Consider the following 24926-nt stretch of genomic DNA (forward strand, 5'->3'; position numbering starts at 1 on the left):
CCTGTAAATCCCAGAGTTGTCAGAAAGCACGAGCGCAGGACGTGTTGATCTGTCACTCACCGGGACTTCAGGGAAAAGAGGAAGAAGAAGCGGGAAAGTTTTAGGCTACACCTGGATCGCGGAGTTCATGGAGGAGGATCAGCAGGTATAGCCTATAGACTTCACAGGACCAGCTTTAAATCATAAAAGTATATGAGATTTCCAAAAGACTTCTTTTCTCGGTTTAATCCACATATATTTTATAGCCCAAGGCATATTTATGTTTTTATTTGAAATAAATCGGTAACGAAAACGTTGCTCTTGTAAGTTCTGTCGTCAATATTGATAGAAAATAAAATAAAACTTGCAGGCCTACTTTTCCTGTGTCGTTTCCTGTGTTCTAAAATGCCTTATATAAAACTGTTTTTGTTGTTGTTGTTGTCAAACTTTTACTTTGAATTGCCATACTTTTACGATTTTAGATGTAGCCTACTAATGTAAAATAAACCTTAAAATGTCTACATAAGTTATAATAACATAATTTTAGATTTTAAATATTGATATGTATTAATTTAGGCCCTATTTGTTTGTTTTCTTTTTTCATGAGAAACAAAACATTCACTGTAAAAAAAGTTGCTGCTTTAAAATACAATCAACATGTATGTTAAAGTCATTTAAACTTAAAATACATTCAACTGACTTTAAAAAAATGTGTCGAATCTTTTATCTTGTAAAAAAAAAACGTAAAAAAACGTATTTTAATGAGCATAAAAAATTTTACAAGCACATGTTGTTATAACGTATTGATCATATCATTGTTTACAGTGTTCTTCATTTAAAAAAATGTTTCAGAAACTTCAGTTCAAACATGCCTCAGATATTTGTTTGCATTGTTATAAAATACTGATCCAAAACTAAATCCAATAGCTTGGAGAGATAAGTTTAAACATAAAAAATGCTTTGATTGATATAAGAGATGGGCCTAGTTATCCAAAAATAAGATGAATTCAACAGCTGCATTTAGATATCAGTTCAATGGTGTCAAAATGCCTTGGCCACACCAGTTGATTAAAAACAGTCAAAAGTTATACTTTAAGAGAAAAGTGCTACAGATAAATGACAGCAGTGATTGTACTAACTGATCCAAGCTTTTGTTCAGGGGAAATTTCAACTCAAGCTCTCGCCTGCAGCCTTCAGCTGATCTCAGTTCAGAGTTTGTATTTTAAATCCAGATAACGTGACTGCTTCGAGACCCAGATCAGAACTATAATCTGAGTCCCTCAACACTTAACCTCAATACATTATTCAGAGGACTAATTTGAGGTTGTCTGAGTTGTGTAATATTACAAACATTACACACACGGTTCTTTATTGGCATCTCTGTTTCTCTGAGGAAGCTTTAACATCCACGGAATCTTTCCATTCCACAAAAGGTTCTATAAAAGTTCTTCAGATTATTAAAATGTTCTTCGCACTAAAGAGAAAAAAGGTTCTTTTAACATGTTCACTGAAGGTTTGAGGAACCGAAAGGGTTCCTTTTGGACCCTTTATTTTTAAGAGTTTTTTGATTTTTTCCCTATAATATACCATGACTTTTCCAGCTGTTCAATATAAAACAAACCATTTGTTTTACAGTGATTTAAAAAGAAATAAAGAAAAGAAATTACATGACTTTTAAAGACTTCATTGATTGATTATTTTCATTTGCCATGTTTTTCCATGACGTTGGAACCCATGTTATTAATTACATAACATTACGTAATTAACCTGGTGAAAGAAAGCTGTTTCATGTGATGAATTTCTAAGCAAAAATATTTCATTTCATTGGTGATGTGACGTCCAGTGCTATTTTAGTATAAAATATATATTTTACAGGTATACACACACACACACACACACACACACACACACACACACACACACACACACACACACACACACACACACACACACACACACACACACACACACACACACACATATAATCATTATTATATTGTGACTTTTATTAGTTTAAAAAAAAATCTATATAATTTTTATTTATTAGTTTTATTTATTTTAGCCTGCTACAGGGTAAACTAAATGAAAATAAGAAATGCTGCCTTGGGAATTAGCTGAAATTAAATAAGTTGACTTTTTATATATATTACATTATTTCAGTTATCGTTTCTTTTAATGGTTTTAGTTTTAATGATAATATCCCTGGTGACGTCACTTAATGATGGAGGGTAAAAGCCAAACACTCACTGTGAGTGTGGACATGAAGATAATGGAGAGGAGGGAAGAGCAGGGGAGTGTGGAGCTGTCAATCACAGCACAGGGGTCCCGCCCCCCTCATTAGGAGGGTAAACAGAAGGGAGGAGTGATGAGAGAAAGAAGGAGAGAAACAAGACTCAGGTGGAGAAACCAGATACACGGCTTAACACACACACACACACACACACACACACACACACACACACACACACACACACACACACACACACACACACACACACACACACACACACACACACACACACACACACACACACACACACACACACACACACACACACACACACACACACATCAACAACATACTCCACATAAAATCATCAAAATTTTCTATTTAGCCTTAAATGCATGAATGTTTCGCCAATCATTCTTACATATTCATGGTCTTTAGACACCCGGACCTATATCTAACACGGATAGATCTCTACCTGTCATGATAATATAAAACTCTCCTGATATTAGAGTGACAATTACAGAAGAATAAAATAAAGCGCATTTTATTACATTTTGGAGCTGGGAAGGGTTCAGTTTGAGCAGATGTTTTAAACCACCATCATCCTGGTCTCCTTCAGAGCTCTTTTCCCAGTACATTCAGCATCTGGTTCATATTCGACATCTCGGACATATTCTCAAAACTATCATTTTCAGCGTCTTCAAAATCAATATTTTGATCACTGACAGCTTCTTCAGCAGATCCACCATCAAGTGACAGTGACAGTAATAGTTGATTGCATAAAATCGCTGAGCCATTTCAAGTTTTGCTGATTATTCTTCCTATTCTTTTGTTTTCTGCCTGCTGTAACTATGAGTGAAACGTTACTTCATCATTGTGTATCAGACATAGCCACCTTGTGGAATAAAGGTAAATTGCACTTACTCAGTGATCAAAGATTCAATTATTGTTGTGCAGAAAATATATACTTACACTGTTACACACCTCGGGTCGTTAGCGACCCTATACAATTTATACAAAAAAAAAAGAATGGGAAATTGAAAACAGGCATTCTTTTATAATTGTATTATTTTTTTCTTGTTATATTGTTTATAATGAATTGATTGAGGAATACTAGGTTAATATCTAACTTTAAAAAATGAATGAGGAGGAGGATAGTGAATGACGTCCCGGGTCACTAAAGACCCGAGTTATGCGTTTAAGGGTTAAAAGCATATTAGCTGCCATATAACCTCCAAAAATGAAAATCTTGAAATTATTTGCGAGTGACAGACTGAAATTTCAGTTGCTATTCAATGAATAATGACTCTCTCAAACAAACTGTATGCCTTCATTGAGTAACACTTTTTAAGGTGACATAGTTACACGTTACATGTACTTACTATATAACAGCAGTAAATTATGCATTGTTACAAGTAACTAACCCTATAAGTACATGTAATTAATATTACTCAGTACTTATTTGAGTAAGTACAATGTAACTACATCACTTTAAAATAAAGTGCAACCCTTCATTGCTCTTCAAAATATCTCTTTTCGTGTTCCATTGTAAAATAAACAGCCTATGGGCTTGGATCAACATCAGTGTGAGTAAATGACAGAATTAAAATTTTTGCCTGAACTATTCCTTTTCAAGCCAAGTTCATTTCTGTCACTCCATATATATCGCATCTCAGCATTTCAACTACATCTCAAGACTTGCTAACAAACACAAGTGGTTCATCTCAACAGGAAGTGCACAAGATTTAGCTGCCAACAGATGGAAGAGTGTGTTTCGTTTCCTTCAGGTTCTTCTTTCTAGGCTTGCGAAGACTCACGTTATAACTTGCATGGCTGCCATAATCCTTCTCTCTGTCTAACAATGCGGTTCACTGGTTACCATGTGAAGCTCACACAGCCCCTCAAGAATGTGCAGGTTCAGATCCTCATGACCCGCCCCACCGAAACGAGAGAGAAAACAAAAAAGAGAGGGATTAAGACCTGCCTGCAGGACCCAACGGAGAGGAGAGGGGAAACTTAAAAGTGGGTCTATTGATAGACAGTCTCAAAACTAGTTTCCAGTGAGAGGAAAATGCCATCTTGGCTGTCGTGATATTGATCCAGTCGTGTAAATTGCAGAAAGCAATTAGATTTGTGCTTCCAAAGCATGAAAAAAAATAAAAGTGTTTAAGTTTTAGCTGCTTTCAGGTTGTCATGACACTGACAGGCATCTTGTTTTCTATTGGCTAAGTATGAGAATTAATGCAACGTGACACTTGCATCTTTGCGTTGTAAAGGCAGCTTTAAATAGTATTTTAAACAATCTTTTTTGTCGTTTAAATTTTTGCATTTTCCTTTTTACAGTTTTACTAAAACTATATATATAAATATATGTATTTAATAGTCAATTAATCAGTTAATTGTATCTACCACAAACATTAAATATAAACATATAATATGTACATATATATATATATATATATGTGTGTGTATATATATATATATATATATATATATATACATATAATACTTGGATATTAGATGAGATTAATCAATTTGACAGCACTTATATATATATATATATATATATATATATATATGTATATACTTATTTTTGTTTTACTAAGTTATTGTATCACATCAAATTAAACTAAATGAAAATGAGCAAAGTTGACTATTTATCAAAGTTGAGCTATTAATTAGTCAAGTTATTAACTTAAATAAGTTCACATTTTAGTTTAAGTTAGCTATCCAAAAAAGAAGACCAATCATAATCTAACATGATATGATGACCTCATCTTTATCAGTTACATTTTACAAGCTGAACATTCTATCAATGTGCAAAGTCGGCTAGATCTTAAAATTCTAAAGATTATATGAAAAAATAGTAGCTAAGCACATTTGAACGAATTGTTCCATAAAAATCTCATACAAGTTGTAGAATGTAATTGTGGAACATCAATGCATCCTTGCCTATTAAAAATACTTCTGAATGTGTAATTTATAAAAAAATCCATGGTGCCAATATCATATGGAAACTGCAGGCATAAGTAAATGCTTTAAGAGGCCGTTTATACCTCACATGATCCTTAAAAATGACTTTGGTGGATGTATCTTACTAGTCAGACTGATTCAGTCATATTTAATAACAGTTCACGTTTGTAGTTGTCCAACAGGTCACTTTGTAACCGTCCATAAACGTGGGCAAACAGCAGTCACTTCCTCCTCGTATCAAAGCACCTACTTAATCTCTGTTTCATAATCTCATTACTTGATATCACACCAACAGATTATGAGAGCCAATCTCCTAATTACCATGTTAAAAAACATAGCATTAAAGTGAATTGAAAAAGTTAAGCCGTCCGGTCATCAAACTAATTGCAATCTATTGATTATGGATCTGAATCTTTATCTTGAGCTCAGTGGATTCACCAAGGCAACCGGTGCGGCGCTGGCAGGTTACCATACAAACGTCAGAATCGATCAGATGGAAATGGACTATTTAAAAAGGCTGAGCGACATATGGACGAACCCACTGGAATAATGCTTTCATACAGGCCATTCCTGCCCCGCTACTGCTGTTCATAATCAGTGGCCAGTGTGTTTTGCCTGGGTTAAGCCGGTTATTGTCACTGAAACATATGACAAATACAGATAACAAAGACTCTCGTTTATGTAATCAGTGTTTTGTTCTCAGCATTTTTAAAAATCCTTTAGTGTCCCAAGGCAATTATCCATCAGGAACCACTGATAAACCAACTGCAAAGTGTTAGCAGGCAAAACCAGGTGACATATCTATATTCAGACACATGCATCATTAAAAAACATTAGCTGATAACCATGTTGTTGTTGTTTTGTTTTGTTTTGGGGGTGGGTGGCTTGTTTTACAACATTGTGTACAATAATTCAGAAAATAGTACAATTTTACAAAACCAAAAAAACCACAAAAAAAATATATATATATATAAATTTTATATAAATAAAATAATTTATATAGCTTTTTTGTGTTTTTTTATTATTTATTTTATTTTATATATATTATACTAAATTTACCTATAGGCTATATATATATATATATATATATATATATATATACACACATACATATATACACACATACATATATACACACATATACCCACACATATTATATATTAACAAACTTTTATGTTAGATGAGATTAATCGATTTGACAGCACTAAATATATATATATATTAAACTCACTAGAATAAACTCAAATACAATTATTTCATCTCAAATAATCTGTGAAGCATCAACATGTCAGAATTTTGCTCTTTTGGGCTTTCAAAATGTACGTTCACGCTAATAAAAATATAAATACTAGTTTTCTATATTAGCTGGCTCAATATTAGCAGTTATCAATATTTAGTTAATGTGTGTAAAAGGAATTTGACTTATTGTATAAAATGTGTGACTTGTGTTATATTTGACACTTCGACACTTCCTTACAACACTTTCATTACACATTAATGCATGTTCTTGCACTTATCCACATGTAAAATTACTTCACACACATCCAACATGCAGTCAGATAATAGGACAGTCCTGCCATGTCATAAATGAATATTCATAGAGAAAAATGATTTGACTAGGTGCATATTTTCCTGGCAGGCATCAACTGTTAAACCTGTATTAACAGGAACAACAATCGCAAACATGCAGAACCTTTTCGGTTCATTTTTGCAACATTTCTCGATGGCTTTCCTCCTTTTGTGAAGGGCAGATATTACATGCATACGACTTTCACTTAATCTGCAAAGCTCTCGAAAGCTCCTTAAAAAAGCTCCCTCTAAAACTTCAGTGCTTCACAGTCTTTTGTGCATCTATTTTATTGCGCTTCACCCTGTTTGCTTTAGATAACAAATCTGCTGCTCACCCTCAGGGTAAAGGGAGCATTACAAATTAATCCCAGCTTTAATAAGTCCAGACTAAGCCCGAGTTTTACCTCCGTAAAAAAAAAGAGGGAGAGAGAGGGTGGGTCAGTGGGGAAGATGAAAAGGAAGAAGGGAAAGAAATATATTAAAGCCTGTGATCACAGCCGGCTTGTCTTGTTTGTCATCCCCTCTTTTTTATTTAATCCTTCGCTCTGTAATCCAATTTGTCTATCGGAGTTTCGTCAGGGCCTCAACCTGCCCCATCCACATCTAAAAGGCTTGCGTCTGCCCTCTAAAATGATATTTCCTCTTCCTGCTTCCATGAAGGGACCCGGTTTGATCCCAGTGCACACAATTTTATTTACACCGGGTTTTTTCTGTTTATTTGTATTTGTATGTACAGAGCCATAAAAACAAATCGCAAATGAAGAATTTTTTTGTTTTTTGATCTTTGAGAACTAAAATTCAAAGCTATACAAAAACATAACGGTATTTCTTGAGGGTTCATGTTTTTGCAGGAATGGGAAGGTGTGCGAGTCAGCATAACGCTGGTCGTTGAGGGAGGATTATAGATCTTGATTTAATTAGAGGATGAGTGCTCAAGCACACTCATTTAAGAGCTGTGCTTGATGACGAATGAGTGGAGAGGAGGAACTCTTCATTATGACATTCTTACTCTGCTTTCTAAACTCTCGTCAGAAATTATTTCAATATTGACAGCCAGTTTTTTTATTTGATATATATATAAAACTGTCTGTCTATATATGTATATCTGACAGTCAATAGTAATAATATTAATATTAATAACAATATTATAGGAAGAATGAATGGATGGAACGAAGGATGAATAAATGATGGATGGATGGATTGAAAGAATGATAGAAAGTTGGATGTATGAAATGAATGAATAATAGACAGAACGATGGATGGATCGATGGATTGAACGAACAAACCATAGACAGAACGATGGATGGATGGATGAAACAAATAAACCATAGACAGAACGATAGATGGATGGATCGATGGATGAAAACAATGAATAATAGACAGAACAATGGATGGATCGATGGGTGAAATGAATAAACCATAGACAGAACGATAGATGGATGGATGAAATGAATAAACCATAGACAGAACGATGGATGGATGGATGAAACGAATAAACCATAGACAGAACGATGGATGGATGGATGGAACAAACGAATGAACCATAGACAGAACAATGGATGGATGGATGAAACTAATAAACCATAGACAGAACAATTGATGGATGGATGGATGGATGGATGAAACGAATAAACCATAGACAGAACAATTGATGGATGGATGGAACAAACGATTGAACCATAGACAGAACAATAGATGGATGGATGAAACTAATAAACCATAGACAGAACGATGGATGGATGGATGGATGGATGAAACGAATAAACCATAGACAAAACAACTGATGGATGGATGGAACAAACTAATGAACCATAGACAGAACAATGGATGGATGGATGAAACTAATAAACCATAGACAGAACAATTGATGGATGGATGGATGGATGGATGGAACAAACGAATGAACCATAGACAGAACAATGGATGGATGGATGGATGGAACAAACAAATGAACCATAGACAGAACAATTGATGGATGGATGAAACTAATAAACCTTAGACAGAACAATGGATGGATGGATGGAATGTACAAACCAGAATGATGGATGGATGGATGGATGGATGGAACAAACGAATGAACCATAGACAGAACAATGGATGGATGGATGAAACTAATAAACCATAGACAGAACAATGGATGGATGGATGGAATGTACAAACCAGAATGATGGATGGATGGATGGATGGATTAAAGTAATACACTATAGACAGAACAATTAATGGATGGATGGATGGATGGAACGAATGAACCATAAACAAAACGATGCATGGATGGATGGAACAAACCCACAGAACAATGGATTGATGGAATGAACGAACGAACCATAGATGGATGGATGGATGGAATAAACAAACCATGGACAGAACGATAGATGGATGGATGAAATGAATAAACCACAGACAGAACGATAGATGGATGGATGAAATGAATAAACCACAGACAGAACGATAGATGGATGGATGAAATGAATACAGAACGATAGATGGATGGATGAAATGAATAAACCAGATGAAATGAATAAACCATAGACAGAAAAATGGATGGTTGGATGAAATGAATAAACCATAGACAGAATGATAGATGGATGGATGAAATGAATAAACCATAGACAGAACAATGGATGGATGGATGAAATGAATAAACCATAGACAGAACGATAGATGGATGGATGAAATGAATAAACCATAGACAGAACAATGGATGGATGAAATGAATAAACCATAGACAGAACGATAGATGGATGGATGAAATGAATAAATCATAGACAGAACGATGGATGGATGGATGGATGGAATGAATAAACCATAGACAGAACGATAGATGGATGGATGAAATGAATAAACCATAGAGAGAACGATAGATGGATGGATGAAATGAATAAACCATAGACAGAACAATGGATGGATGGATGAAATGAATAAACCATAGACAGAACGATGGATGGATGGATGGATGAAATGAATAAACCATAGACAGAACGATGGATGGATGGATGGATGAAATGAATAAACCATAGACAGAACGATGGATGGATGGATGGAATGAATAAACCATAGACAGAACGATGGATGGATGGATGAAATGAATAAACCATAGACAGAACGATAGATGGATGGATGAAATGAATAAACCAAAGACAGAACAATGGATGGATGGATGAAATGAATAAACCATAGACAGAACGATGGATGGATGGATGAAATGAATAAACCATAGACAGAACGATAGATGGATGGATGAAATGAATAAACCATAGACAGAACGATGGATGGTTGGATGGATGAAATGAATGAATAATAGACAGAACGATAGATGGATGGATGAAACGAATAAACCATAGACAGAACGATGTATGGATTGATGGATGAAATGAATAAACCATAGACAGAACGATGGATGGATGGATGGAATGAATAAACCATAGACAGAACGATGGATGGATGGATGAAATGAATAAACCATAGACAGAACAATGGATGGATGGATGAAATGAATAAACCATAGACAGAACGATGGATGATGGATGAAATGAATAAACCATAGACAGAACGATGGATGGTTGGATGAAACGAATAAACCGTAGATAGAACGATGGATGGATGGATGGATGAAACGAATAAACCATAGACAGAACGATGGATGGATTGATGGATGAAATTAATAAACCATAGACAGAACGATGGATGGATGGATGAAATTAATAAACCATAGACAGAACGATAGATGGATGGATGAAATGAATAAACCATAGACAGAACGATGGATGGATGGATGAAATGAATAAACCATAGACAGAACGATGGATGGATGGATGAAATGAATAAACCATAGACAGAACGATGGATGGTTGGATGAAACGAATAAACCGTAGATAGAACGATGGATGGATGGATGGATGAAACGAATAAACCATAGACAGAACGATGGATGGATTGATGGATGAAATTAATAAACCATAGACAGACCGATGGATGGATGGATGGAATGAATAAACCATAGACAGAACGATGGATGGATAGATGAAATTAATAAACCATAGACAGAACGATAGATGGATGGATGAAATGAATAAACCATAGACAGAACGATGGATGGATGGATGGATGGATGAAATGAATAAACCATAGACAGAACGATAGATGGATGGATGAAATAAATAAGCCATAGACAGAACGCTGGATGGATGGATGAAATGAATAAACCATAGACAGAACGATGGATGGATGGATGGATGAAACGAATAAACCATAGACAGAACGATGGATGGATTGATGGATGAAATGAATAAACCATAGACAGAACTATGGATGGATGGATGAAATTAATAAACCATAGACAGAACGATAGATGGATGGATGAAATTAATAAACCATAGACAGAACGATGGATGGATGGATGAAATGAATAAACCATAGACAGAACGATGGATGGTTGGATGAAACGAATAAACCGTAGATAGAACGATGGATGGATGGATGGATGAAACGAATAAACCATAGACAGAACGATGGATGGATTGATGGATGAAATTAATAAACCATAGACAGACCGATGGATGGATGGATGGAATGAATAAACCATAGACAGAACGATGGATGGATGGATGAAATTAATAAACCATAGACAGAACGATAGATGGATGGATGAAATGAATAAACCATAGACAGAACGATGGATGGATGGATGGATGAAATGAATAAACCATAGACAGAACGATAGATGGATGGATGAAATAAATAAGCCATAGACAGAACGCTGGATGGATGGATGAAATGAATAAACCATAGACAGAACGATGGATGGATGGATGGATGGATGAAACGAATAAACCACAGACAGAACGATGGATGGATTGATGGATGAAATGAATAAACCATAGACAGAACTATGGATGGATGGATGAAATTAATAAACCATAGACAGAACGATAGATGGATGGATGAAATGAATAAACCATAGACAGAACGATGGATGGATGGATGGATGAAATTAATAAACCATAGAGAGAACGATAGACGGATGGATGAAATAAATAAGCCATAGACAGAACGATGGATGGATGGATGGATGAAATGAATAAACCATACACAGAACGATAGATGGATGGATGAAATAAATAAGCCATAGACAGAACGATGGATGGATGGATGGATGAAATGAATAAACCATAGACAGAACGATAGATGGATGGATGAAATAAATAAGCCATAGACAGAACGATGAATGGATGGATGGATGAAATGAATAAACCATAGACAGAACGCTGGATGGATGGATGAAATGAATAAACCATAGACAGAACGATGGATGGATGGATGGATGAAATGAATAAACCATAGACAGAACGATAGATGGATGGATGGATGAAATGAATAAACCATAGACAGAACGATAGATGGATGGATGGATGAAATGAATAAACCATAGACAGAACGATAGATGGATGGATGAAATGAATAAACCAGACAGAACGATGGATGGATTGATGGATGAAATGAATAAACCATAGACAGAACGATAGATGGATGGATGAAATGAATAAACCGGATGAAATGAATAAACCATAGACAGAACGAAAGATGGATGGATGAAATGAATAAACTGGATGAAATGCATAAACCATAGATAGAACGATAGATGGATGGATGAAATGAATAGAGAACGAAAGATGGATGTATGAAATGAATAAACCGGATGAAATGAATGAACCATAGACAGAACGATAGATGGATTGATGGATGAAATAAATAAACCATAGACAGAACGATAGATGGATGGATGAAATTAATAAACCATAGACAGAACGATGGATGGATTGATGGATGAAATGAATAAACCATAGACAGAACGATAGATGGATGGATGAAATGAATAAACCGGATGAAATGAATAAACCATAGACAGAACAATAGATGGATGGATGAAATGAATAAACTGGATGAAATGCATAAACCATAGATAGAACGATAGATGGATGGATGAAATGAATAAACCATAGACAGAACGATAGATGGATGGATGAAATGAATAAACTGGATGAAATGCATAAACCATAGATAGAACGATAGATGTATGGGTGAAATGAATAGAGAACGAAAGATGTATGTATGAAATGAATAAACCGAATGAAATGAATAAACCATAGACAGAACGATAGATGGATGGATGAAATGAATAAACCATAGACAGAACGATAGATGGATGGATGAAATGAATAAACCATAGATAGAACGATAGATGGATGGATGAAATGAATAGAGAACGATAGATGGATGGATGAAATGAATAAACCGGATGAAATGAATAAACCATAGACAGAACAATAGATGGATGGATGAAATGAATAAACCATAGAACGTTTGGATGGATGGATGAAATGAATAAACCATAGACAGAACGATAGATGGATGGATGAAATGAATAAACCATAGACAGAACGATAGATGGATGGATGAAATTAATAAACCATAGACAGAACGATAGATGGATGGATGAAATGAATAAACCATAGACAGAACAATAGATGGATGGATGAAATGAATAGAGAACGATAGATGGATGGATGAAATGAATAAACCGGATGAAATGAATAAACCATAGACAGAATGATAGATGGATGGATGAAATGAATAAACCATAGACAGAACGATAGATGGATGGATGAAATGAATAAACCATAGATAGAACAATAGATGGATGGATGAAATGAATAGAGAACGATAGATGGATGGATGAAATGAATAAACCGGATGAAATGAATAAACCATAGACAGAATGATAGATGGATGGATGAAATGAATAAACCATAGACAGAACAATAGATGGATGGATGAAATGAATAGAGAACGATAGATGGATGGATGAAATGAATAAACCGGATGAAATGAATAAACCATAGACAGAACGATAGATGGATGGATGAAATGAATAAACCATAGACAGAACGATAGATGGATGGATGAAATGAATAAACCATAGAACGTTTGGATGGAACAGTGGATATATGATGGAATGAACAATGGATGGAACGAACGATAGACAGAAAGATAGACGAACAGACAGAATAGATGGATAGATAGATAGATAGATAGATAGATAGATAGATAGATAGATAGATAGATAGATAGATAGATAGATTCATTAGAACCATTACAACATCACAACAAATGAAGGCTTTAATAAACGAGCACTTCAATCTTCTGTGAGGCAGGAGCCACACAATGACAAACTCAACCTGAGCTCTCTCTCTCTCTCTCTCTCTCAGTAGGTTACGGACCGAACAGAGCGGCATAACATATCCTCATAATCTCATGACAAAAGCTAAAAGGTGTCCTCCTGTTCAGTGTGTGATACGCGGGGCGTCCCGCAGCTCTCGCTGTCTGTGTCTCAGAGACACTGGGACGACAGAAAGCTCTCATCTCCGTCCTCCTCGCTCCTCAAAGAGCTTGATGTTTCAGAGGGGGTCAATCTGGCTTTCTTTTCAGAGGGAAAGCTTAGAAAACACACTTGTGGATCTGTGTGTGAGTGTGTAATGTCACTGCCTTTCATGTGAAGTATGTCATTTTTGAGGGGGACGAAAGAAACGGTCTTTTACTAATCTAAGATGGAGAGCGTGGAGGTAGAAATGATGTGGTTCATATCTGGGCGTATAGTATCACGCTATAGCTTGCTGTGACGGGTTGACTTCTGTACTTTTTATACTATTGTATATATTTGCATATCGTACAGTGGCCCCAAAAATATTTGGACACTTTAGTCACACTTAAAAATGTGTGAATTTCATTGCAATCATGTAGCATCTGCAAACGCTACAGCCTCTTTTTCAATTATTTTTAACCAACTGGTGTCAAAGTAATTTTTCGTGGATGCATATTTCTGCTAAATAAATGCCATTTGTTTTGATTTTATGGTATAATGCAAACTTTATAAAATAATATAATATAATATGGACAGTATATATACAGTAATATAATATAACTCGTTATTCATTTAAGTTTATTTAACAGGGAAAATGGACAGTATATATACAGTATTATAATATAATATAATATAGTATAATATAATTATTTATTAATTTAAGTTTATTTAACTGGGACAATGGACAGTATATAATATAATATAATATAATATTTTTGTATTCATTTAAGTTTAAATTTTATTCATTTAAGTTTAACAGGGACAATGGACAGTATATAATATAATATGATTTTATAAAGATTCTGGTTAAATTATATTTAACTAAAACTTACCTTAACCATATAAAAAAAAAACACTACATTACTTAAAATAAAATAAACACTATCTGAAATAAAAAAAATAAAAAATTCAGCTAGTTACCAAGGCAAAATTTCTCATCTTAGTTTAGCAAAAAATAAAATCAAAATGGAATATATATATATATATATATATATATATATATATACACATATATACATAATGTCATCAATTACTCACACTTGTGCCATTCCAAATCTTTCTTTCTTCCATGAAACACAATCGGTGTGGAATATTCTGGTTGCTCTATAATGAAAGCGAACAGGGACTGAGCAAGGCTTTCCATGAAATTTACGTCTGTTTCTCAAAAAAAAGTGATTATATGACTTAAGAAGACTAATAATATAGTGGATGAGTCATACAGACTACTTTATAATACATTTGGGGTACTTTATTTGAAATTGTGGAGGTTCGACAGCACCCGTCTCACTTTACATTCATTAACAAGATTGGCCTGGACAATCTGCCTAACAAGCCCATTTGTATTCTATGGAAAAAAGAAGTCATATGGTTTGTAACAACATAAGGATTTATAAAACCACGAAAAATCCTGATAAAACTCACTAACGTTTCTCTAATTGGCCTTTCGTTCTCGTGCTCACGCGCTGACTCCAAAAAGAGCAACATTTCACATCTAATTACACAAAGCTTCTTTTTCACATGTTCTTAATCTCTAGAGAGAGAAAATGTATACAAACAACAATAAAAGGATCGGCGCTTCTCCGCAGACGTTGCCTTTTCTCGCCCGCTAAAAAGACAAACCCTGACCGGCACCAGATGTCACTGGACCGGCCAACATTGAGAGCAGTCAAAAGCAGCCGAGAAGCGAGGGAGGAGGGAGAGAATAAATTAATCACTCGCTTTTCTCTCTCTTTGATGGAATTAAGCTCACTCGCTTCTCAACGATCTGCCTTGCTGTGTGAATGTCCGTGCGTTTAACATTTTTTTTCTCTCTCTCTTTTTACTGGCACCCCCTCCACGCTCTCTCTCTCTCTGTCTCCATTCCTGATGGGAAGCATGAGGCCACCCAGAGGAGATGAAGGACAGAAAGAGAGAGAGAGGTAATCCCTCAGTTGTGTAGGGGTGCGGGCCCCTGTCCTTTACCCCCACATTATCCTCTAAAAAAAATCCTCTCTGCACCCCCCCCCCTCCCCCTCCTAGTGTGTCTGCATTTACATACAGCAACAATGTGTGTTGCACTGGACTGATTAGTTGAAGGGGGAGGTGTTTGGTGTATGTGTGTGTGTTTGTTAGCATTGGGAATCGAGAACCGGTTCTGGAACCAAAGATTTCTATGACATTCAGTTCCGTTAAGGTTTCTTAAAGTCCCCATGAAATCAAAATTGAAGTTTTTTGGCTTAAAGTATGAAAATGTTAGTCTTACGGTTATCTATAAGCTAATGTGCTGCAAAACAAAATTCACATTTAAAAGATATAAGCAATATAAGCAATTCCGCTAATACGGATCAATGATTTTGATGACATCACTCTGAACTTCAGCTTCTCATCAGACTTTCTGTCCAATCAAATGCTCTCAAGAATCTAAAGCGTCTCGCCCCCTATGCTGTAAATAAAAGCTGAAGCTGCAGGTAAAATCGGTCACTTGTTCACACATTTACTACTTTCTACATGGCGAATGGCACATAGTGCACTATAAAGGGGATAGGGAATGAATCAGACGTGTAAATATGCTTTCCATTGGGGCGAATGAAGTCTGGATTCAAGTTAGTGTCCCGGGAACCGCCACAGCTTCGGTCCAGAGACATGATAGCACAGAGCGGATCATATGATCGAGTTGGTGGAGACCACAAAACGTATCGGACCTATTTGAATTCTGCACAGAATGCTGTATTTTAAAGTGATATGGAGGAGACCAGGAGGAGACACACATCCTCAGCATGACTGTTCACTGTTTTGCTTTAGTAACAGTTTCATATTAAGAGAGTCTAATAGAGTCTAACAGTTAGACTGTAGCTGTCCAATGCGGCTTTGCCAAGCTCAACAGCTCTGGCCGAGCTGTGATAAACAAAAGGCTATTGGCTATTTTTTTTTAAAGGGGAGGAGCTGATCAATATGTCCCTCTCTTCCTGTTTCAGTGGAAATGACGTCAACACACTGAATTACGCTGCACGTTTCAAGGCACTTCAATGGCCTTTAAATGGCCGTGTTCTTCTGCTAATGCAGATGGTACCACTAAAATACTTAGTGTATCCTATAATCAAGTACACTTTAGCACAGTTGACCACGTTTGTAGTCAAAGTATGGGCAGGCCATAGTCAATGTAAAGCATATTGTTGATGTTTCGTCCCTATTAGTGAATGTTCCATAACTGTTTATAATCCGCCATCATCGGTGGTCCTGCTTACTAGCCTGCGCGTTCACGGCAGGCTCCGCTGTGGGGGAGGAGCTGTGGAGGGAGGAGCTGTGGAGGGAGGAGCTGTGGAGGGAGGAGCTGTGGGGGAGGAGCTGTGGAGGGAGGAGCTGTGGAGGGAGGAGCTGTGGAGGGAGGAGCTGTGGGGGAGGAGCTGTGGAGGGAGGAGCTGTGGAGGGAGGAGCAGTGGAGGGAGGAGCTGTGGGGGAGGAGCTGTGGAGGGAGGAGCTGTGGAGGGAGGAGCTGTGGAGGGAGGAGCTGTGGTGGAGGAGCTGTGGAGCGAGGAGCTGTGGAGGGAGGAGCTGTGGAGGAAGGAGCTGTGGAGGGAGGAGCTGTGGAGGGAGGAGCTGTGGAGGGAGGAGCTGTGGAGGGAGGAGCTGTGGGGGAGGAGCTGTGGAGGGAGGAGCTGTGGAGGGAGGAGCTGTGGAGGAGGAGCTGTGGAGGGAGGAGCTGTGGGGGAGGAGCTGTGGAGGGAGGAGCTGTGGAGGGAGGAGCTGTGGGGGAGGAGCTGTGGAGGGAGGAGCTGTGGAGGCAGGAGCTGTGGAGGGAGGAGCTGTGGAGGAGGAGCTGTGGAGGGAGGAGCTGTGGAGGAGGAGCTGTGGAGGGAGGAGCTGTGGAGGGAGGAGCTGTGGAGGAGGAGCTGTGGAGGGAGGAGCTGTGGGGGAGGAGCTGTGGAGGGAGGAGCTGTGGGGGAGGAGCTGTGGAGGGAGGAGCTGTGGAGGGAGGAGCTGTGGAGGGAGGGCTGTAGCGCAGCAGAGAGCAAGGGGATTGGACCTGTAAGTTGTGCTTGTTCAAATTTTCAGGCTAAGTCAACATTTTCTCAAAACTCCCTACTGCAGCTTTAAATGCTATTCGTTGAACTTATTCGTGCTTTTTTGACCTACTTACTGTAGTACGACTGAAGTACGGAGCCACGCACATGACATGCAGGAAAAAATAGTAAATCGTGCCCACAACGCAATAATTCGTTCCCTCATTTTACTGAATCATGCGCACGATTTACTAATTCGTTCCCTCGTTTTAAGTAAATCGTCCGCATGATATAATTTGTTCCCACGTTTTACTAAATCGTGTGCACAATATAAGAATTCACTCCCTTGATTTATTAAATCATGGCCATGTTGCATTAATTCTTTCCCTCTATTTCATTTTACTTAAACGTGGTCACAATTTAGTAAAATTATTATATTGTGCACACGATTTAGCAAAACAAGAGAACGAATTTATACATACATATAAACAGGGCATACATATACAAGTACTAAATAAATAATTAATTATTGAGAATTCATGAAATTAACTGAATTCATGAAATACATATAATTCTACATTTACATATACATTTTACATAGTCTGCGTATGTCTGTGTACATAACCATATTTTTGGGTACAGATATGTACACTATGTATGATTTAAACATAAAAATGTTAAAATAAATACAGTTACAGTTTTCTGTTAGTGTTAATATTTGGGTTATAGTATAATATCAATCTATGCAATGTCCCTGTTTAGATATAGCTAAGTTAAAAGTGTGTGTGGGTGTGGTTGTGTTTGTGCGTGTGTTTGTGTGTGTCAGATTCAGACTCCACCTCACCAATTAGTGAGGGAAACAAATCAGTGCAGTGTCACATTACACACACACACACACACACACACACACACACACACACACACACACACACACACACACACACACACACACACACACACACACACACACACACACACACACACACACACACACACACACACACACACACACACACACGCACACACACACTTAACTTAATGAATTAATCTCATACTTAGGCATCTTAAGCTAACACCATTAACTAAATTTGACTCAGGGGTGTCGGGAATCTCCAGAGACCCGTGTGGAAAATCAGCTTGTTGTAGGATAAGAACATCTCTCTGGGACTACAAATCATTTAGATTCAAGTCCAATACAATTAAAAAGTGCAATAAAATCCCCCCCCCCCCCCCCCCCCCCCAAAAAAAAACAACAGCAGCATTTTCCCAGTCCCATCAGGACATTCACATGTCAATCAGCAAACCCATCTCAGTGGACGTCCCTCAAAACACAAAACAAACACAACAGGCACTAAAGAAAACAAGAGCGCTGAAGTTTGAAGTCTGCCTTTATCAGGGTGCAGGTAAGAGCGTCTGCGCCGGTTCACATGTGAATGGACCTCTAATTAGCTGCATATCTAACATGGAGAGCTCTGTGGAGTTAATGACGCTCCATTTAGGACAGAGCCTTTGGCTAAGACTTCAGTTTCTTCGGGATATCCTGAGTGTTTGTTTATCTGATACTGAGGTGGGAGGGAGAAGGAGGGAACTGGGGAATGAGGAAGAGAAAAAAAACAACACTTATAAAAGGGAGAAAAGGGAAAGAAGTATTACCATTCCACGCAAAAAAAAAAAAAAAGGTACTGTGGGAAAAACTGTGTCAGGGAAGCTACTTTGAACCAGATAGTAAGTAGACAAAGCAGATAGCAACACTGTAGCTATTTAGGGAGTCGATATATATATATATATATATATATATATATATATATATATATATATATATATATATATAAAACATAAATCATTACGTTTACAATCGAAACAGTAGCCTATTTATGTTGCACAAAAATGAGAAAATTTGCAAACTAAAACTATAAAAATTTAAATTTAAAAACAACAATCAACTGTAAACGCATAGACTTTTGTATAGTGGTTCAAATCAGTGAATCAATTTTAAATGATTGATTTTAATGAATCGTTTCAGTAAGATTCAAAAAGATTCACTGCAATGAATCTGATTTTCCAATCAGACTTACTTCTCTTTTCTTACTTTTCTTTTGTATGGCATTTTAAAGAATACACTGAAAATTTGGTGCAAGTTTTAAATTTTTCACTCAGGAATTGCTAGATAATTTCACAAATAACTACAAAGAAAGAGCAAGTAACTTTTGAAATAGAAAGACTGAAGTGGTATTTTCTATACAACTTCAACCACAGTCATTAGACTAAAACATTCGACTAATTACAATATTTTCTAGTGTTATCAGAAAGCGGATTTACTCATTGGTTTTTGTGCAAGATAAATAGGCTGCTGATCTGATTGTAAAAATAAATTAGAGGATTTACATAAAATCTAAACATGACTTTACTGTGGCAAATGATCAAAACTAAATGGCTTTACCACAATAATATGTTATTGCCATCTTAGCACCACGATACTTTTAATCGTAAAAATAAGAGGATAAACAGTAAACAGATGTGATACTCGCTGTGCAAGATCACTGAAACGCAATGCAATCAGAATCATAATGCATAAATTAAGGGGTTTATTTTGCAACAACGACTCTACATGATACATGGCTAGTCAAATAAACTGATATAAAATACTGATTGGAGCTGAAATTACTTTCAAGAAAGTGAAAGAAAGTGAAGAAAGTGTGTAAGTTAAATAAAAGGCGTGAAACTAGCACAAGTACACAGTTTAGGGTCACTATACTAAAATATGCCACGACTGACCAATCAGAATCGAGTATTCCACCACCGAGGCGTGTAATAAATATGCATATTTTTATCAGGCTACTTTAATGTGTTATAGTGCCATTCATCTCCTCTCAACGCATCTGACGGATCAGTCAAAGATGAACGGCAAATCTGAGCAAGTGAGCATCCGGAGAGTTGGGTCACATGTGTCTCTTGAGCTGGACGGTGACTGTGCTGAGTAAGAACATACACTCCTCTAATGAATGCATGTTTGCCCCCAGCCTTTCAGATCAGCACCCCGAAACACACCTCCCTCCCCCTGCGCTCTGACCACCTGCCCCTTCCTTCTTTATCTCCAGATTTCCAGACAATGCCCAAGGGATCCTGATGCCTAATCCTCTCCATCCCTCTCTCTCTCTCTCTCTTTACCTCCATCCCCCCATCTTTTCTCCCAACACCCCCCATTTACCCAGACTCCCCCTCTTTTCTTTTTCTTTTTTTAGACAATGTTTGGGCATGTGATACCAGGAATTAGCTAAAAATGTGATAACAATGATGAGGATGCAGATGCTATGAAGTAACATTGAAGAAGTGTGATCTAAAGTAATCAGCTTTGGAGTGAGAGTTTATTAGGCTTGGGAACTGGAAGTGTTCGGCTTCATTTTCGAATAAATACGGCAAATAAGTGATTTTTATGATGATTGGTTCTGCTAATGTAAAGCGAATTGTTCATAAAGACTCAAAAACTGTCAGACTAACGACTCACTGAATCTGTCAACATGGTTCTCGACTTAAAGCTAAAGCTCGTTAGAATTACATCGACAACTACTGACTGATTGTACATTTGACAATGTTCAGTTAAATATAAACATTTGTTTAAAAAACATTAAAATATGCTTTAATATATATATATATATATATATATATATATATATATATATATATATATATATATATATATATATATATATATATATATAGGACAGTTGGTTCTGCCTCAAAAGTACTAAAATAATCATTCATGGAATTGTTGAATGGAATTATAATTGTAATCAAAATCTTTAAATTCCTTATGATTTCCAGCTCTACATAGTTTATTTTCATCTTTTCGATTTTTTCCTCCTGGTTAAACTGTAGTCAAGTGAGCTATTTAAAAACTTGGTTAGATACTCACAAAGCTTCTAACACAAAGTTGCTAACTGACTATTTAAGGGGGTCAGTATTTTTAAATACATAAACTACCGTTGTTTGGGATTGATCGATTTTTTGAAACTCTGCTCATCAAGGCTGCATTTATTTGTTAAAACAAATTAATATTGTGAAGAGTTATTACAATTTAAAATAGCTATTTTAGATTTGAATATATTTTGAAATGTAACTTATTCCTGTGAATCAAAGCTGAACTTTCAGTGTCACATGATCCTTCAGAAATCATTCTAATATGATCTGATTTGATGCTCAAGAAACATTTCTTATTATTATCATCAATGTTGAAAACAGTTTTGCGGTTTCATATTTTTGTGGAAAACGTGATAAATTTTTTCAGGATTCTTTGATGAATAGAAAGTTCAAAAGAACAGCATTTATTTGAAACAGATTTTTGATCAAATTAATGAACTCTTTCTGAATAAAATTATTAATAAAAAAATACCCTAACTTATTCGAAAACACAATAATCAACCACATTTAACTAGATATTTCACTATAAAAAACAAGCCGTAACCGCGGGGCCTTCAAATGAATCGGAAGAAACCCAAATAATTCAAAACATGAATCATGTAAGAATCCCAAGCGTCTTCTCTCTTTTCCATCTTCAAATCTACAGAAATATGACAATTCCCTTTTCCATATTTCCTGCTTAAAACATTTTTCTTCCTGTTCGTCTAGAGTTTCAGAGCTAAGACCAATCTTTTCTAAGCTAAAAAACTCCACCTCCCCTCCACACCCATCCAAACCGAAACACAGACTAAACTAAGACTAAACTAAATCTGCAGAGGCCTGCGAGGGACCACGGCACAGATTCCCCACGAGTATCCCTTTCCTAGCACGCTCCTCCTTTCCGTTCCGTCGGAGGATTTGGACTTGAAACTCTTAGCATGTCTTGCTCTTGAAAGATTATAGCAGTTATCCCATTTGAGTTGTTTAAGAACGGCATTCTTGCATGGGCCAGGTCAAAAAGACCACAGCGCTGATTACAAGCTGAAGTCCAGTGTAAAGCTTGGCAGAGTAACATTAATGAATGGTAAGCTTCTTTGGCCGTGTGCTCCCTTAAGAACCGGCCTGATAATATACTTAAGGCAGGACGCAGAGTTGTTTGTGTCAAAGCCAAGGCGGTGTTTGGTCGTCTCGCTCACGTACAGGGGCTTAACACCAGACGGACTAACAATGTGACATCATTTACATCGCAGGCCGCGCGGCGTTCAGAAAAGACTCAGTGGCAGAGCTTTTAGTGTCAGATTTAAAAAAAGTCAACAATATTTATGTACAAATACCTGCTGATTTATTCCCAAGCATCCGGTTGAAGTGAACGTTTCTCACATATTTATTTGCAACGGGTTTTGCTTTAGGACCCAGTGGACATCAAATGGCAACCCAACAAAAAGCAACCCAACTACATGCACCACATATGACTATAATGAGATTTAGGCAATATTGCTGTTAAACTTTATAATCTCATGTAATGCTTCGATCAAATTGATGCTTATGATCAGCAACCATATTGATCACAGTAATAAATGTGGCATACAGCCGATATTAATCGCAATAAATAGGTATGAAAACACTTTAATCGCATCTATTCCACTCTGACCAAAGTTGTTCTTGTGATGTCATGCACAGATAAACATAATGGTGAAGGCATCACAGTTTTGGGGTCATGAAAAAAATGAATTCACGCTGATAATGTTTAGTGATATAAATATAATGCAATTCACCAATGGTCGAAAACATCGAAATGAAGACATTTTAGGCACGTCACAGAAAAAAACAGTGGTCAGTAACACAGTTACTGTATGAGTTCATCATCTGTGCTGTGAATTGACATCTGTGAATAAAGGCGGTAAACATAACCACAATTTGCAAAGATTTGCTCATCTTCCAGCGATTAAGTCTTTACTCTACTTATTAAAAATAATCACAGTATTGCAAACGTAGTCAATGACATGAATTTAAAAAGTATCAAAATGTCAAATGATTTTTACTCTTAGTAGTCAATAAATTAAACCATGATTGATTGGATTGAATTTTCAATCTTAAAAGGACAGTTTATCGAAAATTGGAAATTGTGTCATCATTTACTCATCATAGGTTTGGAACAACATGAGGGTAAACGAGCGCATTTCTTCAACTACACACAATTGTACAGTTATCTGCATTTTTTTTTTTCACGGTTAACATGTTTTCCATTCTTGGAAATACACAAGTTACCTTCATCGACGTTCCTTTCAGGCCATGTCTGGAAATATTTGTGGCACATGGGTCATTCCAGTGTGGAAATCCAAAGGAAAAAAATCCCCTTCTTCCAGATGACGGTCGCCTGTTAATATCATTAATGAACAGGGTTAATTAGCAGCTTTGTTGTTTCTGAAAGAGTCCTGTTGGGACACAATCACCACACCTTCTACTAACGCTGACATATCCAAACCCCAGAAGAATCAACAACGTGAAGATGAGACAGGAAAGAGAATTACGTTTACAATTATTAAAAGATGAATCATATCCACCTCACCTCAGTGAACAGGTTTTGACTCTTTCCAGAGGGTTCATCAAATGTGAAAAAGCTTTTACATTTTACTTTTTGAGACACAGATATTAAAAATAATAGGGAAACACATCAACTATTTCCTAAAAACATTATTTCATATTGCTGATTTGTCAAGGCTTTGCATGTTCCCAGCATGTATTGCAGCATAAATAAAGTGCATGGTTAGCCTATTTCTGGGATATTATTGAGCAGTTTCCATATTTTCACTAAATGATTGTTGATTGGCATTGAGCATTTGTGTATTTTTCGATGTGTGTCTATATAAAATGATTGTTA

General features: G+C 36.6%; 1 protein-coding gene across 2 annotated transcripts in view; it reads right to left on the reverse strand.

The window, feature by feature from the left end:
• Positions 1–24926, reverse strand: part of otx2a (orthodenticle homeobox 2a) — a 47187-nt gene that overhangs the window by 6443 nt on the left and 15818 nt on the right. Inside the window, exons 1-2 of one of the 2 annotated variants that reach the window (XM_077246100.1) lie at positions 24504–24540; positions 24314–24422 (exon numbers count right to left, since the gene is read on the reverse strand). In XM_077246100.1, coding sequence (XP_077102215.1) covers positions 24314–24319 — 6 coding nt within the window. In that variant the 5' untranslated portion in view covers positions 24320–24422; positions 24504–24540. Of the gene's footprint in view, positions 1–24313; positions 24423–24503; positions 24541–24926 lie in introns of those variants that run through there. The other variant, XM_077246099.1, reaches the window with a different exon arrangement.

Source organism: Siphateles boraxobius, unplaced genomic scaffold, assembly GCF_051911475.1.
Source record: "Siphateles boraxobius isolate OS27281-9 unplaced genomic scaffold, OSU_SipBor_1 29, whole genome shotgun sequence".
NCBI lineage: Eukaryota > Metazoa > Chordata > Actinopteri > Cypriniformes > Leuciscidae > Siphateles > Siphateles boraxobius.